Source organism: Marmota monax, unplaced genomic scaffold (assembly GCF_021218885.2).
Source record: "Marmota monax isolate L192 unplaced genomic scaffold, Marmota_monax_Labrador192_F-V1.1 WCK01_AAM20220418_F8-fsc00201, whole genome shotgun sequence".
In the NCBI taxonomy this organism is placed as follows: Eukaryota; Metazoa; Chordata; class Mammalia; order Rodentia; family Sciuridae; genus Marmota; species Marmota monax.
The window spans coordinates 2122181-2145039 of NW_026695150.1; the positions used below are offsets into that span (position 1 = coordinate 2122181).

Below are 22859 nucleotides of genomic sequence, written 5' to 3' on the forward strand. Positions count from 1 at the left end.
AGTGGCTCAGGAGGCTAAGGAAGGAGGATTGAGAGTTCAAAGCCACACTTAGCAAAAGTAGATCACTAAGCAACTCAGTGAGTTGTCTCTAAATAAATTACAAAATAGGGCTGGGGATGTGGGTCAGTGGTCAAGTGCCCCTGAATTCAATCCCCAGTACCCCATCCTCCATACCATGGACTGGGGTTATTTAAATGTCTTAAATAATAATCATTTATTTCTTCTGAGGAAGGCACCTCTGAAAAGTCGGGGTTTGTGATGTTTTATTCTAAGTTTTTCGTACCTGGGATTGATCCCAGGGTGCTTAACCACTGAGCCAAATCCTCAGCCCTTTTAAAATATTTTATTTAGAGATAGAGCCTTGCTAAGTTGCTTTGGGCCTTGCTAAATTGTTGAGGCTGGTTTTGAACTTGCAATCCTCTTGCTTCAGCCTCTAAACCTCCAGGATTACCACAGCCACCACACCCAGGGCAGTAGGAGTCCATTATAAACCCAGTGGCAAGGATTGCAATTCAAAATTATGTCATTCTAAAACTGAGTGTTTATTTCTAATTCCTAGTTAGGCGTTCCAGTTCCTCTGTGGAAGCAGAGCCATACAGACTTTGGAATCTGGGATACTTTGAATTGTTCATTGTCTTTTTGAACCTCTATCCAGGTACAGAGAAGCGTTTCATAATGAATAGAGCCCTTCATAATGCAAGAGATACATGCTGCTTTTTAAAACCTAGAACATTAAGTAGAACTTTTGACCTTGTTATAAGTAGCCTAGCAGATACTCATTACATATACTACATACAATATTTTTTTGGAGGCATGCTTATTATGTAATGAGAGTACTTGAAAAAGGCAATTAATTACACATTTTAACATATATATATATATATATATATTTTTTTTTTTTTTTCTCTCTCTCTTTAAAAGGTACTGTCCCAATGTACTAAGCTTTTCTGTGATAGTAAGTTCCTTGGAGAATATTTAGCAAATAGTTTGAAAAACATATAACTGATTGCCTTCCAAGCAACAGGGCATTTTATCTGCCAATGAGAAATTCACTGCTTTTTAGAGTCTGCAGTATCATTTTCAGAACAACTGTGTTCTGATATTTTTTCCCATGCTTACATCATTTTATTGCTAAAACTCTCTTATGTGGACACTTAAAAATTTGAAAATGTAAATTTCTAGACTTCCTTTGGACTTTCCCAAAAGAAGATAATTGGTTGGCTTTGGCCTGTTAAAAATCTTAAAAGGACAACATTTTAAAATATTGGTTTGTGAGAACAACTAGCTTTCAAGAGGATAGATTTCACCTAGACTTTTACAAAAAACTTTAATTAGTGTATAAGTTGAATATTAAGTGTCAAGATCTAGAAAGAACAACCAACTCTGCCTTTATTCCACTGAAATAAACTCCTTTCCCCAAAAGCTTTTTCCCATGATGGTTACCAATCCAAATTTAGAAATAAGCTGAACTTAATAGCAGATCTGCCAATTACTGTATTTCAAAGCATTAAACTAGGTTAACAAAAGGCACATACATATTTAATCACATTGCTCTCATAAAATTTTAAAAATAATTTTTGTGATACAAAAATATAATTTTTTTTCTCATTACTTTAAATTTTTGTGTATGTGTTTTATAGTGTTTGTACTAATGTAATGTAAGCACATCATCACATTTAAATGAAGAACCACCAGGGATGTGTCAAACATTGTGTTGATAGGTTTCTGGCCCAAACAGTTTGGAATCCACTGACTAGCAAATTGAACTCCTTGTTTTTTTTTTTTATTGTTGGTTGTTCAAAACATTACATAGTTCTTGATATATCATCTTTCACACTTTGCTTCAAGTGGGTTATGAACTCCCATTTTTAGCCCATATACAGATTGCAGAATCACATCAATTACACATCCATTGATTTACATATTGCCATACTAGTGACTGTCATGTTCTGCTACCTTTCCTATCCTCTACTATCCCCCCTCCCCTTGTTTTTAAGTTAAGTTCCAACTTTGAAATTGCTCTTCCATTGGCACACTAAGCACAAATACTGCACGTACTAACCCAGAAAAACAAACCTATCCCCTGCTGGAAGAAGCCTTCCACGACCACTCTCCCAGAACCAGGCGCCCCCACACCGCCCTAAGCCACCGGCGAGGCCTGGAACCCAGGAACCCATGGGGCAGGCTCCTCCCAGGGTCCCGCACGGGGCTTTCCGAGGCAGAGATAGCACAGGCCTGAGCAACGTGCAATCTGTTGTGAGTCACGGGCCCGGAAGCCTTGCCCGATCAGGCGGAGGAGCATCCACAAAGCAGAAACAGTAGACGCAGCAGCTGCAGCGACAGCAAGAATCTCGCAGGTACCGCTGGGGAGGCATTGGGGTCCTCGGGCTTCCCCAGCCCTTCTGCCCTAGAGCCCCGTGGAGCGTGGGAGTGGTGTGGAGGGAGGAAGACCAGGGCGGAGAAAGAGGAGAGCACTAGGAGACGTCGGCGGGAGGGAACCGGGCAGCGGGGCTGTGGGGCAGCGGGGATCAGCCAGGCACCAGCGCGCCTGGGGTCGCACCCCGATGTCCGCGCTGCCCGGGCTCTAACCAGAGCCTGGACGGAGGCCGAGATCCTGGAACCTCTAACCAGAGCCTGGACGTAGGCCGAGATCCTGGAACCTCTAACCAGAGCCAGGTCGGAGGCCGAGATCCTGGAACCTCTAACCAGAGCCTGGACGGAGGCCGAGATCCTGGAACCTCTAACCAGAGCCTGGACGGAGGCCGAGATCCTGGAACCTCTAACCAGAGCCTGGACAGAGGCCGAGATCCTGGGACGTGGGCGGGAGCGCAGACCCGCGCGGGGTCACCTGCTTGTTTCCCCACTGTCGTGTCCCCACCCTCTCCTGACGCCGCTGCTCTGCGATTTGCCAGCGGTGGGGAGTGGCAGGGAAAGCAGCCAGTGGGGTTGGGGCTTGGGGTTGGTGGGCGGGACTTGGGGAGCAGGACTGGGAGGAGCCGCGGGTGCAGTCGGAACCCTAGTCTGCGACTCGGAGCTTCCCGGGAATTTTGTGGCGCCTTGGGGCAAGTTCTAGGGAAGTGCGGGGTCTGAGCTACCTCCAGCACAAACGCCGGGCTCCTGCGGCAGCAGCTGGTAGACTGTACCTTCCCTTCCTTGCTTCCTTTCCTCCCTCCCTTCGTCTTTCATTTTCCTCCTTGATCCCTTCCCTTCAACTTAAACTGCACCGTCCCCTCCACCTGCGGTACCCGGGTCTGAACTCGTGCCTCTTGCGGACCAGCACACTAGGCGAGCGCTCTACCCTGAGTTACGTCCCTGGTATCCCCCACCCCCCACCTGGCGGGCCACCAAATCCTTCTTCACCGACCTCCCCCTTAGGTTGTAGCCACAGAAGCCCTTTAGTTACTTAAATTAGTTCCTCACTCCCCAGGTACCCCTCTTCAGCCTTTAGCTCTGTGCTCCTGTGCGGAGGGCACTGCTGACCCCCTCACCAAGGGCTGCTTTCTCCTCCCCTGTAACTTCCCGGTGGTTTCCCACTGTGTGTAATGATGCTGTGTATTATGGACCTCCCACAGACACACCTCCCGGTTCTCCCAGTACATCCCTGATTTCTGGGTCATAGTCTCTTTTTTCTTCCTTTTACTACCTTTAAATATAGGGGAACCCCCCCCATTAATTAAGTGAATTTGTCTTCGGGCATCTCCACTAACCACTGTTCTGAGTCGTTTCATCCATTCTCATAGACTGTCCTGGAATCAGGATGTTGATGACTCCCAGCTTCTTGTGCCAGAGCTTGTACTCACCGAGTGGCCTACCTATATGTCCAAACATCCCTGGCTGTCCTCGTTAGAGGTCCCCTTGGTATGGTATGCTCCCCGCCTCTCCAGTGGAATGTATGACCTTCCCCATTCCAGTGTGTCTCCTCATATAAGCTTCTTATGAATTTGGAGGGTGCGCTCAGAATGATCCTGGCCTCCTGCTCCTCCTGCCTGTGTGGGCAGTCCTCTGCGGGCCCTTCCCTCTCCCTCTTCTCCAGCACAGGTGTTTCCTCCACACAGGAGTCACTAGTCCGTGGTAGTGGTCTTCCAGCACATTCCCCAGCCCTTTTCCTCACCAAATAGTGAGCCATGTCATTTTTCTAAAAGCCCAACCTACTCCTTAAGATATTTATTTAAAAACCACCTGTGGCTGTCCAGACCCTAGCCCCAGTCCAGACTCTAAGGCTAGCACATGGGACCCATTTTGCCTCCCCCCCTCCAGCAGATCCACTCCTTGGGCCCCCGCACTACCATGCTCTTCCTGCTACATTCTTCACACCTGCCAATCCTGAGAGAGACATTCCCCCTTTACACTGCCTACAAAACACCTGTCCAAACTTTCAGAGCAGCTTCTCTGCAAAGTATTCCCAGGCTTCTATGGAGAACTTGTCTCACTTTTTGGGGGGGATTCCATAGCACTTTGAAAGTTTCCAGTTATAGAGCACCTGGACAACTTACAGGCATGCATTTCAGTATGTGTGTCTCCTCCTGGTCAGTGATTATTACAATTATGCTTCATTTTCTTCTCCCTAAGAATGTGGGGATGGTTCTATTGAAGTGCTCTTTGAATACATGCACTGTGGGATGTGTGGAGGGGGAGGGGTTTTGGAAAGCAGAATTTGAAGTGTTCAAGGGTCTCAGGAGGACAACCATGTCACATACTTGGAAGCAGAAGGCTTGTTTCTGAGGTCTACTGTCATTTTTCCTGTGAGTCCTATAGATAGTATGTAATTGTTCTTGTTTTCAGCTATGAAAGGAACACTAGCTTAATATCAATGTATTTTATTGGCTGGAAATCAAAACTTTTCCTTGCTGTGTTTTTGTGACAATCTAATTGTAGCACTTGAACCTAATACTATTGTTTAGCATTACATTGAAATTAATTCCTTTTTAGATGTATTGGACAAGGTCTGTTTTGTTTCAGTTTTCAACCTTTTCAAAAACTTTAATGTACAGATGAGATTGAGCCCCAGAAGAAGAGGAGGGAAGTGATTCTGTGGGCTGGTCTCTGCACCTGCCTGCCTGTTGGCATGAGCAGGATCATGCACCTGTGTGGGGGTGAGCCAGTATGTGTGTAGCTGTATGGGGTAGATATGGATAGGAAATGCTACACTACTGACCAGCACCTGAATGTTAAGAAGGGATGGAGGTGAGAAATTGAGATGAAGGAAGAGGAAAGACGGAAGAAACCAGAAGTAGGAATTTACAATTAGGAGCAATTAAAATGTAAACGAGGTTGATGCAATAGTTTAATTCGCTTCCTTTTCCTGTTTGACAAGATAATCTCTCTCTCTCTCTCTCTCTCTCTCTCTCTCTCTCTCACACACACACACACACACACACACATGCATGCACACACAGTCACCACCCTAAAATCATGACTGCCTCACCTGGAGTCCAAAGCTCTCATGCTAAGGTAGGATCAAATCCAAATTTATTTCTGACTGTCATATCCAGTTTACCTAATTCTTTCTTTATTTTCATTTGTTGGATGCCAGTGTCTGGTGGGCACATTTTATATGGTGTGAATATTGCTTTCTGTTTCCTTGTTTCTGAAGCATCATCCAGTGTAACTGAGGCTGTCTGTGTAGGGCTGGAGGTGGCCTGAATCAGGCTGGATGCTGCTTTGCTAGGGGGTGGCCCACGGTGGCAGACACCAGCCTCCCAACATCTGCAACCCTCAGTGTAAGTTCTGGGGAGGTTTTATGATAGGGGGACAGTGAGGAACTGTGACTTTTTTTTCTCAAGTAAATGGCCTACTAAGTACAGAGCACTGTTATACAGAGTATGCCACTCTGTCGTTTCTTGGTTGACATTTTCACCCATTTATTTCAGATTTTGGAGAATCTGTACTGGTTTGGGTTGTTTAATTAGAGTGTTGCCTTTACACTTTCTAAACTACAACCACACTTCAAAAAATTCAGAGACACCCTTCTTAAAAATACTTTAGGAGGGCTGGGGATGTGGCTCAAGTGGTAGCGCGCTCGCCTGGCATGCGTGTGGCCAGGGTTCGATCCTCAGCACCACATACAAAGATGTTGTGTCCGCCGAAAACTAAAAAATAAATATTAAAATTCTCTCTCTCTCTCTAAAAAAAAAATACTTTAGGAGACACTTTAAAGATGCTTCCATAGAGATGCTCTGTTGCCTAGTTCTTCCTCTCCTTCCCCCAGGACCACCCACCTAGCTCCCCTTTTTCTGTGTCTCTGAGACCCACAAGATCTGCCCCAATAGAGTAAGATTTCAAAGCTACCCATACAAGGGACCTCGTGGTCCAACAGGAACTGGAATGAGACACATCACAAGGTGACCGATCTGTTTGTAGACATGAACACGTGTGATGATTTGGATCTCTAGATGGAACTTCCAGTACTTTCCATTTTGCTTATTTGCCTAACCTTCTAAACTGGGACTCATTTTTCTTGTTTGACTTTATTTTTTTTGAATTAAAAATGTGCATGCTTATGAAAAAAAAACGGATAATATAACAGAAGAAAAGTGCTTGTAGAGTCATGAGATCATGGGCCATGATTTGTTCTTTTATTTTCCAAACTCTCCTTAATTATAACAAGAAGGAAGTTCAGGAGAAATGAGACAAGTGGATGAACTTGAATATCTTATGGAATAGACTGGGTTTCAATAAGGTTTAATAGAAATTAATAATGAATTAGTGCAGGACACAATAATTTTCTGAAGTTGTAATAATTAATAATAACCAATAGTGAATTTTTATCCTTTGCAGTAATGTGCCTGAATAAGTTAGGCTCCTGCCTTCCACAGAATATGGCTGCTAGCAGCCCTGCCCTCACTGATGGTTGCATTTCAAAGTAATGGACCCCCCTGTCCCTGATAAATAAGATGCACAATTACAGATTGTCTAAAGGAATGTCAGGATTGAGGCAGGAAGAGACCTGGCTAGTGTGTTTATTTAATCAAGTTTAGCCTAATTACTGTTTAGTCACCTTGGGCAAGACAGATCCCAAATAAGTGCATCTAATGCACAGTGTTTGCACAACGACTTGAGATTTGGGCTTCATATTTTGTGTGTGTATGTGTAAAAATCTCTATATTACATATGATATTGTATTATAATAAAACATTTTCATACTGTATAAGATTATATTTCAATTGAGCTCTTTCTGTAGCTTGCTCTGCCCAGTTTCAGAAGCTCTTGTGGAAAATAGTGCATCTTTCTGAAACCACCCAGATTCGAAGTAGATTTTTTATCTTCCCATTTTTATAGGTCCAACTATCCCAAACACACCCTCCAAACTTGGTGAAATATATCTAGCCATTTCCACAAGACATGATGACAGGAATGCAGTTTTTATTCACTAGGAGTTATTTGATTCTTAGAAGATTCTGCGTACTTTATGCTGGAGACCACAAGCTGAAAGAGAAGTAGCAGTAATGTGGGGGCTTTGTGTAATGATGAAGGGTGCAGGCCCTGGAATCAAAATGTAGGCTCAGCAAGATGATCCACGGGAAGCACCGAGAACAGTGCCTGGCAAGGATCCTGCTGGCCATGGTCACACTGAGGGACGAGGGACTAAGCAGATTTTGGAGGGTGTCCCGGCCCCGATTTTCAAGAATGGTATCAGTGAGATTGGGCCACTCTCTATTGGATATTTTGTGGAAAGAAACTAAAACCAAGACCCCCACAATGTCTTAGTCTTCTATTGGCACTGTGACACCTTCCTACAAAGTGGCCGCAACACCATGAATTTATTGTCTTATCGTTCTAAGGGTCATAAATTCAAAATGGTACCCAGAACTGTTTGTGCCTTCTATCCTTCCTGATTTCCTTCTTCCTTCCCTCTTTTCTCCCTCCCTCCTTCCTCCTGGAGGCCCCAGGGATATCTGTTCTCTTCCTTTTCTGTCTTCTGGAGGCAGCCAAATTCCTTGCTCACTGGACTTGCATCCATCTGACTTCTGCTTCTGTCCTCAGGTCTCATTCTCCGACGCTGATCCTCCTGACTCCTTCATCTTATGAAAGCCCTCCAATTCCACTAAAGTCACCTGGATGATCCAGGATAATCTCCACATCCAGAACCCTTAATTTAATCACATTTGCAAAGTCCCTACTGCCAGGTAAGAGGAGGTAGTCATGGACTGAAGATGGGGAGCAGGGGTCCTGGGGATGCAGTTGCTCACCTGGCATGCCTAGTGTCCACAGATGGGTACTGATGAGGGTGTGGCTCCAGGAGGGCTTGATTGATGTGCCTCTGTTCTGCATTTGGTCCAGACCTTCCGGATGGATGATATCAGTGAAGCAAATGGCACTTTTGCCATCACCTTACTCAAAATGTTGGGTGAAAAGGACAAATCACGGAACGTATTCTTCTCCCCTCTGAGCATCTCCTCTGCCCTGGGCATGGTCTACCTGGGGGCAAAAGGAAACACCTCAGTCCAGATGTCCCAGGTATGCATGCCTGCTGGAAAAAAGCAAAATAACAAGACAAGGAAGACAGGGTTCTTTTTTTTTTTTTCCCCCTCATACAACTGATCTTTCTTACTCTCACTCCAGCTGGTGGAAGCCAGGGTAGCCAGTAGGCAGGGGGAGGGTCCTGGGGCTATACCTACTGGGGCAGACAGGGGAGAAAACTGAATGGAGTAGGATGGGTCTTGTCTTCTGATGTTTATGGGAGAAATCAAGCTATAAAGTTATTTTCTTCAAATAAAGCGATCAAATATTCTAGTGAAATCACATCTTTGATAAATAAGGTTAACTATAACTGTGTCTCACAAAGGAAAAAAATTCAACCTTGTTATATTTAAAACTTTTGATAACATTATGTTTTAAATAGAAGTACAGCTGTATAAATGGGCTTCTTATTAAATGGATTATTTGTAGTGTATGCTTATGCAGAGCAGAAGAAAAATGTAACATAAATATGGATTTAGATCTTTTGGGGTTATTTAGAAGGAAGGCATAATCTGATTGACCCTAAATGGTATGGACACCCTAATCCATAAACAAGGTGGTGGCTAATACTTAAGGGACATTTTCCCACCATGTGGTGAAAACATTCCAGAAAATTGTCACATGGATGTCCCTTTGCCACTCACATCAGAGGTGTATGACAGTCTCTTGCAGTTGAGATCCCAGCTGAGATCCAACAGTGGTTGTTTCAACTCTCTGAGGGAGGCTCTGAACTGAGGTGACTGGGAGATACAGGAAAACCCTTGCTTATCACTGTGACTTGACTTGTAAATCAATCTGATCTGGAGAACTTCTGTAAAATTGCAGAGGAAACATTTTTTGTTTTTATTTGTACTCTTATTTTGCAATCGCTGGGTCATATTAGATTCACCCCAGCTACTTATTTTTTATGTTCTACCTCCTTCCTGGGTTAATGCATGCTTCTTTCCTGGCATGGATAAATCTGCTATACCAGTGGCTCTCACCCAGGTCGGGATTTTGCCTCCCTAGGGACACTTGGTGAGGTCTGAAGAGTTTTAGTTTTCTTAGTGTAGAGATGCTACCGCCCTCTAGTGGTCGGAAGCCAGAAATGTTGCAAAACATGCTACAAAGCACAGGGGTAGCTACTACCAAGAGTTATCAGGCTCCAAATGTCAATAGTGCCAAGTTGAAGCCCCTGCACAATTAAAGCAATTAAGAAAGAGACCTGTAAGACGTTCAGTCCAGAATTCTGCTTGGAAATATCTCTTTGGGGCAGTATATACTTGGTATACTATATACCATGTTAAATATACTTCCTTTCTACTCCCAGGCTCTCTGTTTGAACAGAGATGGAGATGTTCACCAAGGTTTCCAGTCACTTCTCACTCATGTCAACAAACCTGACACTCAGTATGTGCTCAGAACTGCCAGCCGACTCTTTGGAGAAAAAACGTGTGATTTTCTTTCGGTAAGTAGTATTCACACATTGATGAAAGCAAGCTGAAAATAAGAAACTACAGAAGACCAGAGAATGAAGAACTCTAACACCTTAAAAGTGTGCTTAGAATTACATGTCTGCAGTTATAATTCTGAATTTTACTTTATGCCACTATGCATAATCCACAATGCTTCTGGATTATGTCTTTTTAAATTAGTTCTGATATATCTCTCCTTGAAGCCAGAGTCAGTACTTCCATCCTCCTACACCCAGATGTTTTCTCCCCCTTCCCCATCTCTGAGAGACAGCATCATGTGCTGGACAAAGCTCCTCTGCAGTGAGTTCCACCTATGTTCATTGAGCTGATTTCTGCTGAGGTGGCCTCTCAAGGTCTCTTAAACTGGCTCCCTTCTCAATCACCACTGGCGATGCTTAGGTTTGGATTTATTGTATCTTTCATGTTACCATCCACTCCTCCTGACTGGCCTTGCAAGTCTTTCCAGGCCCTTTTGATTGTCTCATAAATCTACTTTCTTTCTAAAGTGAAAATCTATTCACACTTCAGCATTTAATTCCAGAGTTCCCTGGTCTACTCTGAGCCCGACATAACACAATAAGTGAGCTCCAAAAAATTATGCCACAGAATATGCAAAGTGAGGCTGCCTTGAGATTAATGAACAATCAGGGCAAGTGTGGCCATCTGATTGGCACAGAGCTCCAAGGATTCTTATCCAACATTCAGATATACCTTGGTCCTGGCTGCCATCTGATGGTGTCATGCAGAAGTTGTCTGCTCTGGACTCACCTATCACTGGAGGTGATTCTGGATCTCAGAAATCTTTTGGTGAACCATCATTTATTTTTGAACATCCGTATGGTCTTTGAATATTGGGGACGTAGGGAACCAGTGTTCACCTTTTTCAATTGCTTGGCTCCTAAAATATTTGCGATGCTTAGAAGATGGGAGCTAGATGCTATATCTAAAAACAGATATTTGTCGGGAGAGTGATCTGGGATTTAATGTACTAGATACAAGCCTTTCCTGATTTGACTCCAGCTTATGTTTCAATTCCCTGAAATGCACAAACATACAGACACAGTCACATGCACACACGTTTATGTACACACATGCATGCACATATTCACACTCACTTGCTCATGTGCACACACACTAATCCAAAACTAGCACACTCCTCTCCCAGAGGACTTTCCTTGCTCCATATTCTCCCAATCAACCATAATGTCCTAGATCTAAAATGCTTTTTCATTATTTGTCCAATTGTAGATCTGATTTCTTGACAACTTAGTTCCTGTCAATCATTCAACAAATATTTCAAACACTGGTTGGTACTGGCAATGTGGAAATGTAGAGTTGGACTGCCTACTGGGTTAAACAGAAAATCAAAGTCAATGCAGAGTATTTGACAGGGATGTTCCTGGGCTGTTTGGTGCAAGGGTGGTGACAGTCTTCACATCTTATAAATATCTGTGTTTGGACTCTCTCTTATCAGGCAGTGGGCCATCTCATCAGACACCAAGTCTCCACCTGGTGTCCAACACCTAGCAGAAAGCTAGGCACAGAGTAGGTGGTCCACACATTTATGGTAATTTCATGAACACATCTTAAAATACAGCATGACCTCTGGAAGCATGTATGATACAAACACGTTAAGAGGGAAAAGAAATTTCTTTCACAGTTGTGGGCACCGTTGTTGAATCAGGTCAAACTCAACATTGTGTGTTTGTAGACCTTCAAGGAATCCTGTCAGAAGTTCTATCAGGCAGAGCTGGAGGAGCTGTCCTTTGCTCAAGATACTGAAGAATGCAGGAAGCACATCAATGACTGGGTGTCAGAGAAGACTGAAGGTAGGAGGCTTTAATGTAGGTGGACCTGGAGGTACCGTGCCAGGGGAGGCGGGACGGAACCTCCAGGGTGCTACCGCCATGACCCAGTTACTAGAGGCTTCTTTGTGTGCTTTCTGGGTTTTCAGGCCAATGATGCATTTCTGTTGTTTCTCTTGGGCTTACCACATTACAAATTAGGGTTAACAAAGTGAAATAAACTTCATGTTGGGATTTCAGACTCCATGCTCCACATTGTGCTGGAAAATCCCCAATAAATGCTTCTTTGGGGGCTGCTTATCTTCTCCCAGGGAGACCCTGGCCAGGAGCTGATGCAGATGATATTCAGTTAGATTGCAGCCTAGAGACATCAGTTCCCGGTGTCACATGACCTCCCTGTGGTACCTGAACTAGTTTTTTTTTTTTCCTTAAAATATACACTTATATAGTTTATTAAACTGAATAATAATATATAACACATACAATTATACCCAATTATACTTTATTATAATAACAAATAACTATGAATTTGTCCCCTTCCTTAAGTGACACATCATTTAACTTGAATAAAAATGGACAATAATGAATAGGAATTTCTTAAAAGAACAGAGGTATGGAAGTAAAAATTGTTATGGAAAACAAGAAAAGTCCCATATCCAGAATAGGTAGGCTGTATTTTATTAATTCTTTGAAATTGTTGAGACTTGACATTTAGCCTAAGCAGTTTTATAAACAATCACTTTTATCAATGTTTTCAGGATGAATGTACCACTTTTAGTTTACAGCTTTTTGATTGTGTCACTCTTAATTTTGGCATCTTTGGGGCAGGTTAAAATCTCCAACTATGATTGTGTACTTTTCAATTTTTTTCTGTAAGTCTATGAAGTTTTACCTTATAGATTTTGAAGTAATCCTATTAGGCAAATATAACTTCTAACCTATAGCTACTTTCTTTTCATTTTTGAAGTTATTCATTTTATCCATGATGTCTATTGTTTACAAAAATTATTATTATTAACTTTTATTTGGTATTTGCTTGATAGATTTTCTCCATCAACTTGCTGGAGGGGCTGGTGGATCCCCTCTGTTATTGGGACAACTCAACTTGGCTCCCTCTATTCCATCCCCCAGTTCCTCTGTCCCATTCACTCCTCTGAGATGGCCTGACCTCTACCACCCACAGGTGTATATTCCCCATCCTCTGGGAGATTTGAAGGTTGGCTCAGAGCAGTGGTTCTCAGCCAGGGGTGGTTCTCGCTCCAGGAGATGAGATGGTTAAGACATTTTCAGTTGTCACAATCGCTGAAAATACTGCCGGTTCAACATTCTATGATGCACAGGACAAAGACGTATCCTGCCCAGGATGGCAGTAATGATGCATTATGTCAATAATGATGCTGAGATATTACCATGCTAGGGTCAGTCAAGAGCCCACAGTGAAAATGAAAACTCCAGTTATTTTCTCAGCTCACCCACTGGCCACCAGTGTGAACTTGGCACAAAACAGGGCACATGCTCTGATCCTGAATTTCTGTATCTAGAAACTGAGGGTAAAAACCAAAGTTACACATACACACGTCAAGATGGTTCTTTAGGGATAACTGCTGCACTGGGTGTGAAAGACAGACCTGGCCTGGCTCCTCACCAGCCCTGGGCTTCGTATGTCCAGGGGTTGAAGAAGAGTGTGTATGATCCCCAAAATCACTAGAAACTTTTCTTGTATTCTTCACAGGCAAGATTTCAGAGTTGCTGGGTCCTGGGACAGTCGATTCACTGACTAAGTTGGTCCTTGTGAATGCCATGTACTTCAAGGGAAAGTGGAATGAGCAATTTGACAGGAAGCACACAAGAGGGATGCCCTTTAAAACCAACCAGGTAGGGACATATTTTCTGATGTACTGCTACTTCTTTAAAGCATATGATGAATGGAAAACTGAATAATTTATGTCATGCCATCTTGGTTCTTAATCTATTTCAGAATGAATTTAATACCCCCTCCCATATATCTTTAATTGGACTGGGAGAAAAACTAAAATAATTGTATTGATAGTTCTGTTTTTACATACATACTGACACTGTCTATATTTACTTATGATACCTTTCTGCAATGTCAGTGGCAGTGATCTCTATTTATTGCCTTGGAATTCTTGACCATACAGTTCTGAACAAAAGAAAAAAGTCTCAGCTGATATTAAAGTTAACTTTGAAAACAATTTTTTGCCTTTCCCTTTAAATATGGTAATAGCTAAGGTCAATACTTGTTAGCTAGGAATCTGACCTTCATTAAATTGACCTCCTGATAACAGCATATTGCCCAAAGATATGAAAGTAAGCATATATTTAAAGCAAGCTTTAAAAATGCCTGACCTTATACATCTTGTCAAGTTCCCCTCCCCAAGAAAACTAAAGCCATAAAGTAAATTATGTAACTGGGCAACTTTTAGAGTAAAAATATAATTCCCTTTGGCCTATTCATCTTTTCTAGCCAGATCCTTCAGCCCCATAGCTGAATATTAGTTCATGCTCCTCTTAACTTGGAGAAATAATTTTTAATTATAAGGTCCATGGGAGTGCTTCTCTATGGAACTTCTCAAAAGAGCAAACACAATTTCTTCCAAAAATAATGTACTCTTTTATGTCCTTCTGCATTCATCAAACTGTTCTCTCTCACCTGGTAATAATACTTGTTTGGGGGAACAATAGCCTGTTCTGCTCAACACTGAGATACACTAATGGAGATTTGACTTCTAACAGCATAAATGCATGGGAATAATAATTATCTTATACTTCTCTAGAGTTCTGTGAGTTAAATATATATTATTTTGATGAATTGTGCTTATTTTTAAGTATCTAACTTTTAATTTCATGTTTTTGCTAGGAGCAGAAAACAGTGCAGATGATGTTTAAACAAGCCAGATTTAATTTGGGGTACGTGGAGGACGTGCACACCCAGGTCCTGGAACTGCCCTATGCAGAGGAGGAGCTGAGCATGATCATTCTGCTTCCTGATGACAGCACTGACCTTGCCACGGTGAGCCCTGGGCAGCCAGTCTGTGTCTGTGGATTCCAGATGAGTCCATTTCTTCAAGTCCATCTGCCAGATGGCATTTGAAGTTCCAGTTATGGATTATTACAAGTGGTGCTGGGGAACACAGATGCATGTCTTTTGGTGAATGTGTATACTCATTTCTTTTGAGTATATGTCTAGGAGTGGATGAGTATTGATGAAGCTACAATAGCATTCTTTATTCTAAAGGGCAGGATTGGAACCCTGAGAACTCAGTAACTCTTGGACGAAAGTCCTAGAAGAAGGGTAGGGATTGGACTGAGCAGTGTTTCTCAAATGTTAATGGGCATATTCTGGGGATCTTGTTCAAATGCAGATGTTGACCCAGTGGACTGTGCTTTGAGACTGCTGTTCTTGCGAGGTTCCAGGTGGAGCAGATGCTACTGATTAACAGACCACATGCTGAATAGGAAGGGTCTAAAGTGCAGGTGAGGGATTTACCTTAGATAGGAGGAGAGAAGAATTTTCTCATGATAGAACAGAAACAGTCCAGGAAAAGAGAAGTAAACTGGGAAGGTAAGAGGTGCAGGATCCATTGTGTGTTGGTAAAATATCTCCCTGAGAGCTGGGAGTGGCCCTTGTTTTTAGTTTGCTGAGTCCCATGGAGTCAATATTTCCATCCTGGCTGATAAGATCCAGTTCAGCATACCAGTGAACAGGAACAGTGAGGACGGGGCCACTGGATTTCCTCAGCTTCTCTGTGGAATCAGAAAGGTATAGGCATTAGTCAAGAATGGATCTGTCATGGCCACCCCAAGGAGAAAGTTAGGAGAGCTTAGGAATAGAGCCAGAGTCAGAACCACTGTCCCTGGAAAGGGACACTCAGCTGGGCACCATTTGGTAAAGGAATGGGAGGTGCAAATGGAAGCCAATGTCCTTCCTCCTTCCTTCCCTCCTTCCTCATGGATCAACACAATCAGTGATGAGTCTTGGAGGATTTGAAGCTGACTGATTATATGAATATGAATATGAATATAATTAATTGGTCATGTTTTTTCTAAAATGTCAAAATTTTTTTTAATATTTAAAATGAATTTAGTGAAGATTGTTTCTATTAATACTTCCTGTTTCTCTAAGGTGTTTTCTAGCTCTTCAACTCTTATATCCGTAAGACAGGGAAAAGATGGGATTTTGAGGGAACGCTTAGTATTTTTATAGCCAGAAAAACATCTGAAGATAGTGTTGGGCAAGAACTCACCATTTAGCTCCATGTCATGGGGAGAGGGGTAATATGTGGGTGGTGGCCACAGGCTGTGTTCCTCTAGAGTTTAAGATTTGACCCTTTGCTTTTTCAGGTGGAAGAAGCGCTTACATATGAGAAGTTCAGAGCCTGGACAGATCCAGAAAACATGAAAAAAAGTAAAGTTCAAGTTTTCCTTCCCAGATTAAAGCTGGAGGAGAGCTATGACTTGGAGTCTTTCCTTCGCGCTTTAGGAATGACTGACGCATTTGAGGAAACCAAGGCCGACTTCTCTGGAATGTCAAATAGGAAGAACATACCTGTGTCCAAGGTTGCCCACAAGTGCTTTGTGGAGGTCAACGAGGAAGGCACCGAGGCAGCGGCAGCCACCGCGGTGGTCAGAAATGCCCGGAGTGTGAGAATAGAACCAAGATTCTGTGCAGACCACCCCTTCCTTTTCTTTATCAAGCACCATGAAACCAAGAGCATCTTGTTCTGTGGCAGGTTTTCTTCTCCGTAAAAAGGCGCAATTTCTGTACCTGCCCTCCTTTCCCCTCTGCCTACTCTGCCTGAGTTAAAATTCCACCTGGCCACATTGGTGCAGTGGCTTGAATGCTGAAATAAAGCGTGTGTGCACCTGGTAGTTTGCAAACATCTTTGTGGAAGTCACCAGTGCCGTGCAGAGGGCAGAGGGTGGATCACGGAGGCCTCAGTGTGTGAAATTGGGCTGGGAACACTTAATTTGCATGATTGGGGTAACTTTTGATGTCTCTGCCCTCTCCTGATGTCCTTGTCCACTGTTTGTGAGCATCTCGGGGACTCGTGATCCAGCCCTCGGTGTGCCCTTCCATCCTGCTGTGACCACCACTCTGCCCACCACCACGGCCAGGCTAACCAGGGGACCCCAGGACACAGGCCCACTACACACAAAGCCATGGGTGACGCCTACAGAGTCAACCCTGGAGCCTCTCAGAGTCTCACTAACAGCTGAGATTGTGTCTGTCCCCCAGCAGAGTCACACAGTGTCTCACAGGGACTCATGGAAACAGCTCTTTGGGCACTTATTTGCACAAGCCACAGATACGAGTACAGGGGCTCAGCAGTAGCATCAGGACTGGGCTGGGAGGCACGTCTCCTAAAAGTGCCCTGTGTTGTTCTCTTACACTTCCCTCGGACTCATAATCCAAGTGTCAGAGGGACCTTCAAACCAGACAACTCTTAGAAGCCATCATACCTTTGATGAATCGTGCGTGCTCAGACATGAACCACCCACTTCGGTTCAAGAAGGAACCTCTGACCATAAAGAATTTGTATTGTGACAACTCTGGAAATTACAGGGAAGCATACCAAAAAACTTAAGTCCTACTACTCAGCAGTCACTGTTGTTAATGATACACATTGTTCCCTATTCTATGAAGGCAAATATTTTTGTGTGTGTGCACATGCACGTGCGTGGGTGTGTGTGTATGTTACTAAAGATTGAACCCAGGGATGCTGTACCACAGAGCTACATACTCAGACCTTTTTTGTTTTGAAGTAGCATCTCACTAAGCTTCCCAGGCTGGCCTTGAACTTGCGATCTTCTGCAGCAGCCTCCCAAGTAACTGGAATTATAGCCCTTCACTACTGTGCCTGGCACAAATATAACCTTATAATTTTTGCACAAGTTAATCATAATTTCTGTAGCTTATTTCTACTCTTATTAGGAGCCTTCCTCAAGATAAGACTCTATCCATGTCATCAATTTGATGTGTGTAATATTCTGCTATATGGCTATATTTTTATAAATGAATTTACTTAGACAATTTGGGTAGCTTGACTTATTTATGTTATATATGCACTGTTATGAATATCCTTAATATTTACTCACATCCTTAATTAATTTTCAAAGAAGCATTCCTAAGAATGGTTCTGTCAAGATAAAAATTGGGTACATTTTGAGACTTCCAAATTGGTCTCCAAAAATTTGTGCTGATTTACACCTCCTGATGTTACCACTTAAGCATTAACTGCTGCCTGCCTTATTATTAATTTTTATGAGTGGGACTATTAACAGTGGTTATTCCTGGCTACTTCTGATTCACAGTCACAGTTACATGAACCATTTATATTACAGTTCTTACTTAAAACTCACCAGGATGGAATATTCTCAAGTCAGGTTCATTTCAGGAATCAAGCTAAAAATTAATTCACAGGACTGGAAAGTGTGTATCTGTGTTTTGATTTCATTTCAATGTCTAATTTAAAAATACACCTTTTCTTAGGTATAACTGGCACAAAATAAACTTTGCATATTGACTGGGTGCACTTTGGTAAGTTCTGATGTATGCACCTGTGATACCATCACCACAATTCACATAATGAGCATATCTATCACACCCCCGAATTTCCTCTTGAGCCTTTGGAATCTCTCCCTCCTTTCCCTCCTGAACCCACCTCCTCAGGTGGCCACGGATCTGCTTTCTACCCCTCTAGATTAATTTGCATTTTCTAGAATTTTAGTTACATGGAACCATACGTTACCTCCTCCTTTTTGTATGTGTCCTATAGCTCAATACAATTATTTTAAGATTCTTCCACATTGTATAAATCAGGAGTTGGTTCCTTTTGTTGTTGAGTAACATGTTGTTGTATAGATATACCACACTTTGTTTATTCATTCACATTTTGATATTTAGGTTGTTCCCAAAGTTTGGCCCTTGCAGGTTGTGAGCACTCACTTTGTATGTTCCAGTATTTTCCTTTGCATAGATACACAGACATGGGATGTTCAGTCCGTATGGAAGGTGTGTGCTTAACATTTCAAGAAACTGGATAATTGTATCCCAGAGTGGCTGCATAGTTTAACATGTTCAAAAAAGTATATGGGGATTTTGGTTGCCCTATAGCTCGCTAACACTGGGTATGGTCAATGGTGCTGATTCAGGAATGTGGTAGTATATCATTGTGGCTTTAGTGTGCATTTTCCCAATGGCTAATTAATTATGCTCAGCATTTTTTCATGTGGTCATTTGCTATCCATGTATATTCTTTGGTGAAATATCTTTTTAAATAATGCAAGATCACAGGACCTATGTTTTCTTATAAGAACTGTATGGTTTTAGTGCTTAATTTGAGATCTGTTATCTATTTTGAGTGAAGTTTTACACATTGTAAAAAAGGTGTCAAACTCCATCATTTGGGATATGAAAATCTGGTTTGGTTTACATCATTTATTGAATTAACTAATCTTTGTGCCATGGAAGACTTTATTGTGAATAATCCATTTATATAAAAATAAACAGTGAATGTTTTGAAGTTAAAAAAAGAAATCTTTTTAAATTTACCACCCATATTTTATAGCTTTTTGTTTTCTTAATGTATTTTGAGGAATCTCATGTTACAGATGAGATTCTTTGTCAGAAAATATGTTTTGAAAATGTTTTGATCACAGGTTACATCCTGAACTTACCTTTTGATAACAGTGTGTTTAAAAAGCAATTGTTCTTAATTTTGACCAAGTACAATTTGCTAATTTTTTAAAAATACATACAACTTTTGTTGTCATATCTTGCCTAACCCAAGTTTATAAGAATTACCTCTTATGTTTCTTAGAGGAATGTTAATAGTATTCATTTTTTTTTATTTGGGCCTAGGATCCATTTTGAGTTCACCTTTTTGCATGAATTCAATATATTGAAAAGACTATCCTTTTTCCACTGAATCACCTTTACATCTTTGTTAAAAATCAATTGATTTTATATATGTAGTTCTATTCTTGTACTTTATCGGATTCCATTGATCTACTTGTCAATCCTAATGCCAGTACCACACTCTCTTGATTACTGTAGCTCAATAATAAATTTTGAAATTTCAAGTAAGTCTTCCAACGTGATTCTTATATTTTAAAGTTGTTTTGGCTATTTTAGCTTTATGTTCTCCTATGGATTTGTGAATTAGTTTTTCCACTTGTACAAAAGTTTGCTAGAATTTTGATTAAGATTATATGGATACTGAATATTAATTTGGATTAACATGAACAAGATTGAATCTTTCAATCCATGAACAAAGCATATTTCTCCATTTTAAAGACTTCTTTAACAGCATCATTTTGTAGTTTTCAGTAAACAGTTCTTCCACAACTTTTGTCAGGTTTATTCCTAAATATTTTAGGCTTTTAAACTATGATAGCATTACTTTAAAATTTTTGGTTTCTCATTATTTGTTGCTATTTTGCAGAACCGTAATTGATTTTTGTATTTCAATCTCATTTCCTGCAAACTTGCTTAAATCAGTCAGTTCTAATAGTTTTTGTTTTGTTTTGTTTTCTGTTTTTATAGATTCTCTATCTGCTAAAAAAAAAAAAGAAAAATTTTCTTCTCACCTTACCATATAAATATTTTTCATTTTTTTTGACTTTCTGGTTGTTGGTTAGAGGTAGCAGGAGAAGACAGCCTTGTCCTGCTCCTGATTTCAGAGCAGTGTGTGGTCTTCCCTCGGTACATGTGACCTTAGCGGTAGGTTTCTCTCCTATGTTCTTTACCTGGTTGAAGAAAGCCTGTCCATTCTTCGTTTGCTGAGAGGCGTTTTTTATTTGTTTGTTTTAAAAATAAGAAATCGATGTTGGATTTGATCAAATTCCTTTTCTGTGTCTTTGAGATCGTCCTGTGGTTTTGTTTGTGTTAGGTTGTTAATATTTGGGCTTAAGATTTTAATGTTAAAATGGGATAAATCCCACTTCATCGTGGTGCTTCTCCCAATTCATATGATATTGGATTAAGTTTGTTAACTACTTTTAGAATTTTTCACCTGTGTTCATGGGGATCCTTGTTCTGTGTGTTTTTTTTTTCTTTTTTCTGCTTCTTTCCTCCCTTCCTCTCTCTTTCCTCCCCGTCTCTCTCCTCCCTTTCCCTCTCACTCTCTCTCTTCTTCCTTCCTCTTTCCTTCTCTCCCTCCCTCCCTCCCTTTCATGCCTTTTCCTGGTTTGGTTTCAGGGGTAATTCTGGGCTCACAGAATGAGATGAGAAGCACGTTAAACCTTTTAATTTTCTGGTTTTGTATGACTGGGATTTTTAAAGTTAAAAAGTAGTTGCACAGTCAATTTAAATAACTGCTTTTTAGCACAAACTTTGACTTCTTCAGAGACGTCAGCATCTCTGTCCCATCGAGCTGCTTTGCTGTCCCCTTCTTGTCCCAGCTCGCTCAACTTTCAGAATGAGATGCTTTCCACGATTGGTTCTACAACCATATTAAAAGTTGTGTGTTTCTCAGAGCATGTTTTAAAGACTTCTTTACAGAAGAGGTCACGATTTATTATTTTGGTCCCTAGGGAGCTATTCTGATTGCCACTCTGCCCACAGGAAGGTGGGAGCCATGGAATCATGGAGCCATTGTAGTTCCATCTCCTTCCTGCTTCCCAGTCAGCAGCTGCTAACTCCTCAGCCTGCTGGGAACTCAGACTCCCACCAGTGCCTGGTATTCTCCTTTCTCTTCGATGAGCACTAGTTCCTCGCCCTTGATTTATCCATCAATATTCTGCCATATGCATTAGGAGTCCCAGAGTCAGCACGGCCTGCAACCTATCAATGAACTCCCTCCCATCCTCCTTATTTTCACTGGTATTTTTCCTTTTCCCCTTACTTGCAGTCATTACAATAGGGTATGTAGAGGAGGTGTTTTAGTCAGCTTTTCTGCTGCAGTGACTGGAAGATCTGACAAGAATGACTTCAGAGGAGGAAACGTTTACTTGATGCTCATGGTTTCAGAGGTCTCAGTCCACAGAGCTGAGTCCACAGTCTGCTTCAGACCTGAGGTGGAGTAGAACGTCGTGGTGAGAAGGTGTGGAGCAGGAAATCAGCTCAGGACATGGCACCAGGAAGGAGAGAGAGAGAGAGAGAGAGAGAGAGAGAGAGAAAGAGAGAACTCCACTCAACAAGAACAAGTCTATAAGCTCCAAAGTCACACCCCCAAAGACCCACCTTCTCCAGCCACACGCAGTCTGCCTACAGTTACCATCCAGTTAATCCCTAACAGTGGATGAAGGCACTTATTAGGTTAAGGCTCTCATAACCCAATCTTTTCACCTTTAAATCTTCTTGCATTGTCTCACACGAGCTTTTGGGGGGACACCTCATATCTAAACTACATCAATAAGGAAGAACACGGTCTTTCCCTACGATCGTTTGCCAGAAGATTGCTACTTATGGATTGTCTGCTTGTGTCATTCTCTATAGTGGGAGCAAAAGTTATATAATGAGCAAATGGAATGCACAACAATATAAACTGTCCTATTGTATGGAAAGGAGATAAGAAATACTACCAGATGGCAACCAAGGAGGTTTTTCTGGATTGTCAATGAGGGAAGACCTCTTTGAGGAAGTATCATTTATGATCTTCTAAGTTTTGAATAAGACTATGTTAATGGAAAATGGTGTTCCAGAAAGAAGGAACCACATGTGCAGGTTCTTGACAGTGAAAAATAGTTACTGAAGAAGAATGGGGGAAGAGCCCCAGTGGGGAAACAGAGTTGTGAATCAGAGGAGGAGTGGGAGAGGGGGAGTGGGAAAGGGGGATTGGGAGACGGGGAGTGGGAGAGAGGGAGAGGAAGAGTCAGGTGGATTTGGATCATGAAAGAGTACACATAGAAAAGGGAGTATGTGAGACACAAATTTTAAAAAGGAATAATAAGTTCTGGTGTTGAGTAGACTGTATAGGATGGGTGTCCAATAGAGAGGGAATATTTAATTATCAAAGAGTTTGGGAAGTGTTGCTTTCCCACTGAAAGTTACACAGAAGAAGAAAGTTTTAGGTGGGATGGGAACAAAAATTTCCATTTTGAACTTGATAAAATTGAGATTTCTAAAAGATATACATGTTTATATTTCAAGAAGGTAGCTTCATAGCCAAGTCTGGAG

At 41.8% G+C, this 22859-nt stretch overlaps 1 protein-coding gene across 4 annotated transcripts; it reads left to right on the top strand.

Annotated features, from left to right (window-relative positions):
• Positions 1–2201: 2201 nt before the first annotated feature.
• Serpinb8 (serpin family B member 8) lies at positions 2202–16609 on the top strand. 4 transcript variants are annotated; one of them, XR_006848154.2, is made up of 9 exons: positions 2202–2357; positions 7984–8126; positions 8281–8457; positions 9770–9907; positions 11626–11743; positions 13452–13594; positions 14598–14750; positions 15103–15214; positions 16082–16218. XR_006848154.2 is itself a non-coding variant. In XM_046428204.2 (8 exons), exons 3-8 carry the CDS (start codon positions 8290–8292, stop codon positions 16484–16486), a joined length of 1125 nt encoding a protein of 374 aa, XP_046284160.1. In that variant the 5' UTR covers positions 2202–2357; positions 7984–8126; positions 8281–8289; the 3' UTR covers positions 16487–16609. The 4 variants fall into 4 exon arrangements, 3 of the variants coding, with proteins under 3 accessions (XP_046284160.1, XP_046284161.1, XP_058429839.1); XM_046428204.2 differs by lacking the exon at positions 15103–15214 and having other exon boundaries at positions 16082–16609; XM_046428205.2 differs by lacking the exons at positions 2202–2357; positions 15103–15214 and adding an exon at positions 2997–3132 and having other exon boundaries at positions 16082–16609.
• Positions 16610–22859: the final 6250 nt, after the last annotated feature.